At 28.8% G+C, this 13,209-nt stretch overlaps 2 protein-coding genes across 2 annotated transcripts; one reads left to right on the forward strand and one right to left on the reverse strand.

The window, feature by feature from the left end:
- Positions 1 to 6,984: 6,984 nt before the first annotated feature.
- On the forward strand, positions 6,985 to 7,993 carry LOC106758782 (probable calcium-binding protein CML45). Its single transcript, XM_014641767.2, has one exon. It carries the CDS (start codon positions 7,336 to 7,338, stop codon positions 7,951 to 7,953), a length of 618 nt encoding a protein of 205 aa, XP_014497253.1. The 5' UTR covers positions 6,985 to 7,335; the 3' UTR covers positions 7,954 to 7,993.
- A 3,161-nt stretch (positions 7,994 to 11,154) lies between these two features.
- On the reverse strand, positions 11,155 to 12,479 carry LOC106758875 (1,4-dihydroxy-2-naphthoyl-CoA thioesterase 1). Its single transcript, XM_014641877.2, has 3 exons — positions 12,182 to 12,479; positions 11,876 to 12,067; positions 11,155 to 11,447 (listed from the first exon to the last, which is right to left on the reverse strand). The coding sequence occupies exons 1-3, from the start codon at positions 12,311 to 12,313 to the stop codon at positions 11,295 to 11,297; spliced, it is 477 nt and encodes a 158-aa protein (XP_014497363.1). The 5' UTR covers positions 12,314 to 12,479; the 3' UTR covers positions 11,155 to 11,294.
- Between the last annotated feature and the right edge of the window lie 730 nt (positions 12,480 to 13,209).

The following is a 13,209-nucleotide window of genomic DNA, read 5'->3' on the forward strand; positions in this document are numbered from 1 at the left end:
TCCATGTGTCCCTTCCACTTCGAAGCCTGCCAGGAGCCGCACTCCGTGCCTCTCGCATCGGCAGTCACTCCCCGCCCTCGCCAGTGCCCGGGTGTCACATATATGGCACTCGTAAATGTGAGTGTCCGTTTAGATTGAAGGATAGATCATGTTTAAATGAGCATGGATGGGTGTTGAATGTGATGTGTGGACATCACAACCATGAGTTGGCTGAAACTTTAGTTGGACACCCTTATGCTGCAGGTTAAATATGAGTGAGAAGTCATTACTGGTTGATATGACAAAGAGTAAAGTTATACCTGCAAATATTTTATTAACCCTCAAACAAAACAATGATCGAAATGTCACAACGATTAATCAAATCTACAACGCAAGGCAAACATATAAACGATCATTAAGAGGGTTCAAAATTGAACTACAACAACTTATGATGTTGTTGGACCGGGATAATTACATTCATTTGGAGTAGGTGTGCCGACGATTCAAAGGTTATTACTGACGTGTTTTGGACACATCCTGATGCGGTGAAATTGTTAAACTCATTTAATGTTGTATTTATGATGGATTCCACATATAAAACAAACAGATATAGACTTTCGTTGCTTGAGATTGTGGGCATGACATGTACAGGTTTAACCTTCTCAGCAACATTTGCTTTCTTGTCTACTGAAAGGCACAGTAATTTCACATGGGCTTTGGAAAAGCTGAAAAGTTTATTTATAACATCTGAGGGTGGTCCTAAAGTCATTGTCACTGATCGAGACTTGGCTTTGATGAATGTCATTGTAAATGTATTCCCTGAGTCATATCAGATGTTATGTCGGTTCCACGTCCATAAAGATGTTTTAGCTAAATGCAAAATATTAGTTCGTTCTAAAGAGGCTTGGGATGAGTTGATGTATGCATGGGAAAATGTGATGGATTGCGCTGATGAGAACTTGTTTGTTGAGTATGTGAATGGTCTTCAATACGCAAGTAGTGAATGGCCTTTGTTCTTTGAATATGTGAATCAGACTTGGATTATTCCGTATAGTACATATTTTGTAAAGGTCTGGACGAACAAAGTAATGCATTTAGGAAACACAACCACAAACAGGTATGTTGTAATGTTATTTTATTTATTCGTTTTGTAGATAAATATTTATTTGCACTTGTTGATGTTATTTTTTTTTTATTTCAGGGTTGAGTCTGCTCATGCGAGTCTGAAGACAATTCTAAGCAATAATATGGGTGATTTGTGTTCTTGTTGGGATAATATTCATAACTTTGTTACCCTACAACACAACAAGATTAAGACGTCATTTGAAAAAAGTCAGTTGCTCACAAGTGACCCTTTTAAAGGATACAGATATAGACAACTTATTGGGCATGTATCTCGATATGCATTAGATCTCATTGCCGAGGAATTGGAAAGAGTGCAACATATAGGATTGGACTCAACAAAGTGTGGATGCATATTGAGACGTACATTTGGTGTCCCCTGTGCATGTGAATTAGCACGGTATGATCCTGGGATGATCCCTGTGAGTGAATTTCATATCATGTGGCAAAGATTGTATTTCTCAAATGTTGAATCAAATGAAATTGAGCCCCATCTATCCATTAAAGATGTGTTGAAAGAAATAAAAGAACGATTCAATGAGACTGACATTGGAGGTAAAGTCACCATTAAGCAAAAGTTACTTGACATTACTTGTCCTACATTGACATCAATGGTCCCTCCATTAGATAAAGTCAAGACAAAGGGTGCAAAAAAAAGAAAAGTTCAACGAATAGAAAAGTCTACTACGCGGGATCCATCATATTTTGAGTATGTCGACGCCTTTCATTCAACCATGGAATCTTCATCTGTGAAAAGTAAATTACAATCAAAGCTAAATGTAGTGAAGAAAAAAAAGTTGCAATGATAGACCAGTTTGATTCTATTACCCACCCTTTCATTGTGGACGTTGTTGATGTTGTGGCTGATGGTCACTGTGGATATAGATGCATTGTTGCGTTATTAGGACTCGGAGAAGATTCATGGCCCGATATTAGAAATGATTTGTACAAAGAACTCAGTAATTGGCGTGATGAATACGGAAGACTATTAGGAGGCACTGATGTAGTAGACAAACTGAAACAGTCTTTGTTGGTGGAGCCACAGTCGACGGTAAGTGTGTATCCTTTTTTATGTATTTTATTTATTATATTTATTTTATCTAACAACTTGTTTTATTCATAACAGGGTAACAGGAACAAGTGGATGACATTACCAGACATTGGTTATACAATTAAGGAAAAGTTAAAAAAAAAAAAAAAGAGAAGTGAAGGATGAGATTGAGGAGGTGGAGGCATTAACACCCATGAAGAAGGGAAGAATTGGACTTGCAAAAGACACTGTACCCAAACAAAAAGCCTTGTAATTTTCTCACGCAAAAAAAGAAACAAATAATTGGGCTCTTGATTTACTATCTGATGAATACTTTTCACACCCCCTTTTTTATTATTATTCTACTGTCACACTGTTATCTTTCTACTGTTCCAGAATTTAAATTCTAGAGTTGAAAGAATTGGAATTTAAATCCGAGAGAACTAGGGACATCTTTTTGAAATTTTAATTCAGGAATTTAAATTTTAGAATTTATTTATTGTTCGTAATTTAATTATTTATTTTTTAAAGTCGTTATTATTATTGTGATTTGTTCGTTATTATTAGAACGATACAAACAAAATTTTTCTATTATTATTTGATTACAAATTAAAAGTAATTTTTTAATCATCACATGATATGTTATATATATATATATAGAGAGAGAAAAAGAGAGAGAGAGAGGGATTATTTTTTTTAATTATTTATAGTACATTATAAAAATATATAAGTTTTATACAATATTAAAAGTTTTACTTTAGCGTAAAGGATTATATATATATATATATATATATATATATATATATATATATATATATATATATTTAATATCGTTTAAGGATATTAATAATAAATTCTTCCCGAGTTAACATTCTAATAAATTTAATTTTATTAGACAGTTAAATAGACAATTCTTATTAAATCGGTTTTTGTAGATATAAAAATAAAACAAAAATAAGTAAGTTTTTGTAAGTTTTAAATATTAATTTTAATAAAAACAGCTGGAGATTATATTTAATTTACAACAATGAGACAGCATCTCATTTCATTAAACATATAGATCACATATTTAATTTCTCGGTGTAATCTTATGTAAGCTTTTATTTATCGTGTGTTCAAGATATGTTATCAAATCTAATAATAAACTTTTTAACAAAGAGTAATTCGAAGATATAAAGAAAAATTAGAGTTATCACGGGTTGGTTACTTAGTGAGCCAAACTAACCCAGCTTATTTATTAACGAGTCAGAAAAACTTGAATCCGACCCGATCCACCACGGGTTGGTGGATAAACGGGTTGGCTCACTAGCTCATTTAATTACATTTTTTTCAAAATAAAAAAATACAAAATTTAAATTTAAACAATTTTCACTCTTAAAAAATTATGTTAAAGACACTTCAAAATAATAATAAAAAGTACAATATAATCCAAATGTCATTCAAAAACAAACACAAAAATCATACAAATAAGTTTCTTATATTCATCATTTTTTGTTTTTGTTGTAACCCTTGACCCTTCTTGTTGTCTCCAAATTCACTAATAAAGATTTTCCTAATACTAGAACAATTCTGACAATCAATAAAAAAAATATTAATAAAAAAAAAAAGACAATCAGTACTCAATAACATCAACAAAAAAATTAATAGTTTAATCTGTAACATAATTTCTCAAATTCAAAGATATAAAAAAGAGTTTGTTCAAATAATGTATACTCAAATTGTTTAAATAAAATGAACAAAATCTGATACAAGCATGTCAGAACATGAAAAAAATCATTTCATGTCTTCAAATCCCCAGAACAAAAAAACAAATTCGCAAACCCTTATTTTTTGTCATTATAGGGTTTTTGAAAAAAAAGAAGAAAGGGAAGTGAGAAAACAAAAATGTGGAGAAAAGAGAAGAAAAATGGAAGGGTGTTTTACCTGCTCCTTAAAGAATTTCAGTAAAGTGAGGATAAGAGCACCGTCAAATGAGAGCAAGTACCGTCAGAGTGATTTGTGAGAGCAGAGGTTACTTTTTTTTTTGGTATACACAGTTAGTGAAGAAAATATTTTATTTTTTAGGGTTTCATGAATAAAATAATAAATTAAAAAAATAAAATTAGGTAGGTGGGTTGGTGGGCCAACCCGGTTCACCACAGGTTCAACCCACATGAGCCGAGTCTAAATGAGCTGGGTTGAAATCTGATCCGCATATAAGTGGGTTGTATTTTTCAAACTCAACCTGACCCGAACCCGTGACGAGACGGGTTAACTCGCGGGTTATGACCCATTTTGACGGTTCTAAGAAAAACTCATTTAACCGTTAACAAAATTTAATTATAAAATTTGTTATTATATTCTTATTTTATTAATATCTCCTAAGAATCAAGAGGTTGTTTATAGATATATGTTTATAAATACGAGATTCATGATAATTATAACATCTTTTAAAGCATTGTTAAATATTTACTGTACATAGTTAATAAAGTGATTATTATGGTTTTGAACTGAACTAAACAATTTTAAAATTCATGAAAAACAAATTGGAAATTATTCATGAAAAACTACCTTTAAATAAATATCATCTCACTGTTTTTCGTGTGAAATAATAGTTGAACTACTCATCAATTTTATACGAAAAAATTAACATAAATTATTTAATAATTATGGCATTGACTCTACTTCGTACTTATGTTCTTATAGACTCAAAATTCAGAAGGTTGGTTCAACTAACTTGGATAATAAATTTGGGTGTCTTTATTTCTCATCCTTCGTCATTAGATTATATATATATATATATATATATCCAAACCGATATATTTATAAATATATTTCTAACCAAGTATATACAACAATATTTATTTAGTATATGTACAATTTGGATATATTTTTGATTAGTTATAATTAAATGATGATATTTTATATACTCAATAACTAATCACAAGCTATATTAGTTATCTTTTCAATCTTTTTTTGAGGATTCAAAAGTCTATAAATAAGTATTGATATCTTATTTACTTTTAAATTCGTGTTTTATATTTTTTTTTCTAAACTCTTGAATGTTGAAATCTTGGTTGAACAAGGAGAATCTTCTGCAGTCGCGGTGATCATCTGAAGAACTACGCAATCCAGGTAACAATATTTTTATATTTAAATTTCTTGGAAATTTATTTTACTAATTTACAGTTCTTATATGAGAAGCAACCAATTAATTGTTTCACATTGAAAAACTTAGGAGACTAACACATGAGTAAAGGCAATAAAATCAAGGGTTAGTTGACATTGAATTTTTCGTTTCTTCCCAACGACAGAGGGAAATATAAAAATATTACACGGTCTTTTGGTCTAACCTATGATAAAAGTAAACACACTTATTTCCTAGAAAATACTCCCAAAACCAAAAAGGTATTTAATAGTGGAGAAACTACTCATGTAGGTGCATTTTTTAATATTCCCACTAAAAAGTAGGTGTTAACCTAACTTAAATATACAAAACCGACTTATTAGATGAGATTATATATTATAAATTGATTTTATTTTTAGTTGATATAGGACTTCCAATACACCCCTTTAGCCGAGATATAGACATCTTGTGCGTGATAGTAGAAATTGAGCACTTTAATAGAAATGTCCAATAAACAAAAAATATCACTAGGATATGCTTTTAACCACGGCTCTGATTACATACTAGAAAGTGGGTTTCGGCCTAACTCAACTCTACAAAACCGACTTATAAAATGAAGTTTGCATATCACTTTTATATATATATATATATATATATATATATATATATATATATATATATATATATTATAAATTGACCTTTATATCTAGTCGATATAGAACTTCCAACAATTTCATTTCAAAACTTTCTCCCTAACCTATCAAACTGATTGTACTAATAAAAAAAGACTATACATTTTTACATTTATTTTACACATAATATAAAGATAAAATATTATAAAAATATAAACTTTTGTATTTTTTTAAAAAAGAAGAAAGTAAAAAATAGAAAAGAATAATGTTAGATGAATATAAAAACTTTAAATATGTAAAAAAAAAATATTTTTTAAAATATGGTTCAAAAAGCGGGTCCAAAAAATAATAAAGTTGGAAAAGTTAAAGAAGAGAAAGGATATTTTGACACATATAATCTTTTTATTTTTATTTTTCATTATTTTTTAAATACAAAATTTTATTTTCTATTATTGTTTTATCCTATATTACATGTTAAATAAATATAAAAATATGTCAGTTATAGACTATTAAATAGATGAGAAGATTGCAAGGAAGATTCAACACAAAGTTACTATAAAACGACCCGACCATTAGCCAACGTAAAAGACACAACTATGTTTATAAAAGCCTTTAAATGTAGTTACGTAACTAAGTTGATGTCTACAAATGAGTGGACGTAGCGAATTTGTAAGACGGAAGATATATGAATTGGATTGTTAGATTCACACTGCACCGTTAAAAACCTATGATTAGAAATTAATTAATTAAATAAGATTATAGTTCATGCACTAATTCAATAATGAATGATCATATTTGGTAAACGAGTTGATTTTCATAATAACTGTGATAAAACTTGTATTTTGAATTCAATGTAAAAGAAAATTTACATTAAAAATTACCATAAATCACTTTAATAGTTTAATGTAATATATGGTTTTATAATCCAATTATTAATATCTTAGAAGTGGAAATGTGATGCATGATATGATATGATGGTAGGAAAATAGTGGTCACTCAGTTCTTGGAAACTACTGAAACTTGTCTTTTTGCATTTATTTTTTATTTGACCGAAAAACATGGCAGAAAGTCTAGCATAAAATATATTTTATGCATAATGAAATCAGAAGAAGACATAGACAAAGCAGGCCAGCCTGACATATACCTTTCTTTCTAAGACCACATCAACCTAAGAAAAAATCCACACAATGACAGGAAATTTCCTTTGATGCTGTCAAGAAATAGCCATACTTTCTTTCAAATTCCAGATGAACTTGTGAAGCACCTTCCTTCAGCTTTCTGGGTTGACTGTTCAGGCTGCTTCAAAGTTCCAACTTTTGAGTTATATTTATAAAGACCATCAACACAACCTTAAACAACACCACAGCAACATTTCTTATCTTTGTAGGCTAACTAACAACTTAACAATAACAATTTCAGGCACCTACTGCACAAAGGATCACAATTTTCTGCACATATCTGCAGCCATGACTATAGGAAGAATTGACTTTGTTATTTCAGAAGGGAGGGCATCTCAGAATGATGGCAACTCAACTTCTCCCTTGTTTGGTTTGGTAGACCTTTCCTTGTACTATACATGTTTCTACAAAATCCAGAGTTTTTTCTCTAGTTTTTGGCTTTTCCTTCTGTGCCAACTTCACTCTAGTTACTCAAAGGTGAGGGAAGAGGAGCAGGTATCGAAGCCTGCGTTTAGCCACCAAGAGAAGGAGTCAAAGAGAAGCATAGATGGTGAGAATTATCTTGAGAGGGATGAGGTCAAAACGGTGATGGCGAAACTGGGATTGTTTTGCAGCTCAGAAAGTGAGGAACTTCAAGAGAAGTATGGTTCCAAGGAGCTTTCTGAACTGTTTGAGGAGCAGGAGCCAAGTTTGGAGGAGGTGAAACAGGCTTTTGATGTTTTTGATGAGAACAAAGATGGCTTTATCGATGCCAAAGAGTTGCATAGAGTTCTCTCCATTCTGGGATTGACACAAGCAGCAGAACTTGAGAACTGCCACAAGATGATCACAATCTTTGATACAAATCAAGATGGAAGAATAGATTTCATTGAGTTTGTAAAAATTATGGAAAATCGCTTCTGCTGATTTGTTTGATTTATATATTAATATATGAGTTAGTTTAATATGTTCTTTTGAGTTCTTCCTTCTTCATAATGTTATCATCGATATCAGAATCTACCCTGTTGAAAGTTAAGTTCATTGGAATATTGTAATCATCATCAACCCTAAAACACTCTTGATGGAAATGCTCTGCATGAACTTAAAATCAACGAATTAAACATAGCAAGGAAAAGTATAATAAATATGAAGTGAATTACGAAGAAACTTAGAAAAGACAACTGTGAGATAAACCAATTTCTTCAAGCCACAGTTTCTCATGAAGTTTTCCGTAGAAGAATCAAATTTATCTGGTTTTTTAGTCCCTTGCCTTTTAACCATATATAATACACAAGTTATTTCTAGAAACATGAAAGAAAGAAAGGTAACATACAATTGAATCAGATTAAGTATTTCAGCCAGTCTGTTTTGTAACACAGTGAGTTTTAGGATTTCTGATTCTTCTTTGTTGTTGTGTAAAGTTTCTTCACACATGATGCATGTTATATATGTGTAACATGTTTCATGAAACTTATAATCTGTTTCTAATTTGATTATTTTTTCGTTTGTGTTTGGTGATAATAAGTTTGGTGGTAATGTTCAATCTATAACCAAGAATTGGTGGATACACCACACATCTTTTTTATGGGTTTATGAAGCAAGAACTTATCTTAAGTTGCCTGAAAGGTCTCTTCAGTACCTTATATTTTCTTCATTGATCTTTTTTCTGCATTGGAGTTGTCGATGAGTCAGGTGTTCCTTGTCTTCTTTTGGTTGGTTGACATGCTTCATGGCATGCTACCGTTTTCTCTCTTTCATACCACTGAGCTTCTCACAGCAGGAAATCCATAAAACTTGCCCTGTTAAAATTGTCAAAATACCAAGACGAGAGAAAATATAGTGTATAGATGATTTCTTTGCTTAAAACAACTTACTTGTATTCTGCAATCCTCTTTTATTAAATAGGCAGCATAGAATATTTTTACGTTAATATGGAAAATTGCAAGAGATATGCAATAAAGGGAGAAATTATAAGAGATTTTCTATTTACAGAGAGTAATTACATATAAATCCTAACAACAATCTTTTAATTATAGAAAATAAATATCTTCCTCAAATTGATACTGCTAAGTCAATCAACCACAATTTGCCAACAATTTCATTATGTTATTCTTAAGCTTCATTTATGTTTTCAGAAGAGTATATGTATAACTTTACTCCGGTCCATTTATTGGTCGGGCTGATCTTTTATTGTGGAGTCACTGCCTTCTGTTCTGCTTTTAAATCTTAGATTTGGCAGTGTTGATGAGTTTTCAAATGCATTAGGTTTAGGCACTACTTTAATCATATATTATAAATTCATCTTATACTTTTTTTATGTCGAAATATAAACATTTCTAGTACGTAATAGTAGAAATTAGGTGATTCAAAAAGTTCGATAATAAGTAAAATAGAAATGTCCAAGAAAGAATAGACATTGATAAGATAGATTTTTAATCATGACTCTAATACTATATTAAAAAATGAGTTTAAATCTAATTCAATTTTACAAAACCGACTTGTAAGATTAGAAAACGATTTATAAGATTAGGTTTGCGCGTTTAGTGTTATAAATTGGAATTCTTTTCCGTATTTATTCTGTAAGATATCTTGGGTTTTAAGACTGGTTCAAAGTTTGCGCAGAGAAGAGTGCTATATCATTTGTCCTCTAAGTATATTTGGTTTTAAGACTCATTCAATTCAATTCAATGTTTGTGCAGATAACAGTGCTACGTCTATTATCTCTAACACTCTTTACAATTTATTGACATTTATGTTACACAAATCAAAATTAAATTGGACCACCCTTTTTATTGATTGCTTAAGAAAACCTTATCTTTTTAGTGGATCTTATTTTAAAATTAATACATTGAAAAAAAGTAGGTAATGTACGTACCACTGTTAGGTATATCATAAATTTTTTGACTTCTATAATAACTTTAAAAAATGATGTAATGATGATTTTTTATAGGTGGTGTTTGCTTTGTAGTGGTAGTTTTTTTATCCATATATATATTGGATTTTTTTTTTCTAACATAACATACTTATATTTATTTATTTACGAGGATAGCAAATACGATTTTTTGAAAGGTTAAAAATTGAATTCTGAAATGTTGAATTTTGATTTCTTTTTTTTGGTAATTTTTGTAAAAATATATGTTAAATGTTTTTTACCAATATTTTAAAACCGTTAAAGACTTGAAAGATTTTCAAAATTTATTAGAAAATATGTTAACTTAACACGTTTTTAATTTTTTTAATTTAAAATTTAATAAATATATAATTTATTTTAATATTTTAATTAAATTTTTAAATATTAACAAAAATTTTAAATTATTTTTAATATAAAATTTAAAGAATATTTAGTTTATTTTAATACATGTTATTATTTTCATAATAATTATTACAATTATAATAATAATATTATTAAAAATAATAATCAAAATAATATTAATAATAATATAAAATATGATTTAACATATTTTAGTATATTAAATCATATTAAAATATTAACAGAAGTTTATTGTTTATTAATTTTAAATAAAAAACAAAATTTAAGAAAATATATTAAATGGTTTTCTTCGTTAATAAAAAACGTTTAACATATTTTTTAAATTTCGTTTTTTAATTTAAATTTTAATAAATAATTTATTTACTTAATATTTTAATATTTTTTTAATTTAACAAGTATTTTAATTTATTTTTATTATAAAATTTAAAAAATATATAATTTAATTTAATATATCAAAATATTAAAATAAATTAATTATTTATTAATTTTAAATTAAGAAATAAAATTTAGAAAATTATGTTAACAGGTTTCTGAAATCTTCTAATATATGTTAAAGATTTTGTAAATTTTATAATAAAAATAATTTTAAAATTGTTAAAATTTAAAAACTAAATTAAAATATCAAAATAAATTAATTATATATTAAATTTAAATTAATATATATATATATATATATATATATATATATATATATATATGTTAAAGAAATTTGAAAATCGTTAAGAAAGTCTTGAACAGTTTTCCATTCAACAAATTTCTTTGAAAAAATTATTGAAATAAGAAGTTAGGATTGGATTTATCTGAATTCTAACTTCTTACAAAACCATCTATCCTCGTAAAAAAAAAAGATTATGCTATTAAAAAACATCGCATATATATTAATCCGTTTATAATTACAAGAAATTAAATTATTACATTGGTTTACATTTTGAAGCACTCAAAACAATCCTTTCCTCGAGGAAGGAAGAAAGTTTTGGTTATGCAGAAGGAAAAATATTCACAGTCTAGCATGCTTCCTCAGTGTTTCTGCTGCATCTTTTGCATTGTCTGGGACAGGCATGTTGGCCAGTAGAGTAACCCTTGACGATGATGTCAGAGATCTCTTTTCTTTGTCTGAAGGATCAACCTTCCACATTCTCACCTCCCATACCTGATTTCATCAAAAACAAAAGCATTAAGGAACATGGAAAGATTATGCCTTTTTTCAGCATAATTTAATTATGTAATTCTAAACATGGAAAGATATTTATATCACTAAATAATACTAGCAGCAGCCTCCTGAAAATGGTCAATTTTGACATTCCAATCTCCAACATCCTCACTTCCACCAACCTAAGAACTTACAATGGAAACCCACAAAACATGAGGGAAGTGAATTGTCTTAAAAACAGATCCTAAAATATACTTTCAGGGTGGTTATCAGTTCCAATCCATTCCTAAACCCAAATATACTCACTTTACTCTTTTGGGTCAACAACACGTGCACATTCACTTGGTTATGAATATGTTTGATGTTTAGTCTAATTGATTGGATCTGTGGATTAAGCCGAGAAAAAGAGAAAGAAGAAAATGAAATACCTGAATGGTTTTGCCAACATTTACAGGGGTAGCTTCTGCATAGACCAAGTCACCAAGCACAGCACTTTTCAAATGGTTGATGCTCAGCTGAATCCCAGCCACTCTTTTGTAACCACAAGCCATGTGGGCACCTATGCTCGCAAGAGCCTCTGCCACCAATGCCGACACCCCTCCGTGCAGCACCTTGAAGGGCTTCACCATGTGCAAGATTAAACCAACAAGTTCTCATCTTTACTAAAGACAAACAAAAAACCAGAACAAAGTAAAAGGTTTCTTTTTTTTTTTTTTGTGTAAAGAAAGCAAAACCTGGCAGCACTTTTGTGTAACGGGGAGATAGCCAGATACCCTTTTCGGAGACAAATCTTGAATCTGAAATCCAATTGAATGGAGAGGAGCATCTACTTCAGAAGTTTTTGATGATTGGTGCTGGTTTTCCATTTATCAGAGCAGTTTGATGAAAAATGGTTTTGGTTGGAATAAACTATGATGAAGAAGTTGTCATGAGAAAGAATAATTGGGACAAAGATGACAAGGAAGTCTTTGTTCTTTTTTATACCATGAATTGGACGAACGAGAGTTGGTGGTAGGTGAGAGACTTTGTTCACGTTGTGGAAGGTAAGCTCTAAAACTCAATTTCTGACTTTTTTGGATATCTCAGCCACAAATCATTATAAAAAAAATATATTTTAACATTTTTTTTTTATAATTTGTTTACATTTACTTATATCATAATTTATCTTTCATCCGTTTCAATACATATAAATCAATAAAGTAATAACTAATAATCCAAATTATAAATTATTTAAAATATATCAAAATAGATAAATTTTCTATATTTATTTAATGTTATTTTAAATAATAATAATACAAAAGCTTTTTTATGATTATTTTACTTTTTTTTAATGTGTTAAATATATATATATATATATATATATATATATATATATATATTTATATTACTTTATTATTATTTTTTTTAATCGTGTGATGATTTGAAAAATATTTGTGATACAAATAAAAAAATATCAACACAAATATAAAGATTATTTAACCCCTAAAGTTAACATTTTTAAAGTAAATTTAAAATGAAAATGACTTACCTGTATCAACTAATTATGACCAAAATCATTTATAAGTTTCTTTCCACTCGCATAATATTTTAACAATTTTTTTTAATAATTTTTTGATAACAAAATATCTATCATTATTTTATTGGTTTGTTTAAATTTATATTTAAAAAATATTTAAAACAAACTAATAATAAAATATCCGTTGTCAAAAAAATAATTGTTAAAAAAAAATTTCCTTAAAATTGTAAACATGTGTGAAAGGTA

This window comes from Vigna radiata, chromosome 4 (genome assembly GCF_000741045.1).
Source record: "Vigna radiata var. radiata cultivar VC1973A chromosome 4, Vradiata_ver6, whole genome shotgun sequence".
NCBI classification, from domain to species: Eukaryota; Viridiplantae; Streptophyta; class Magnoliopsida; order Fabales; family Fabaceae; genus Vigna; species Vigna radiata.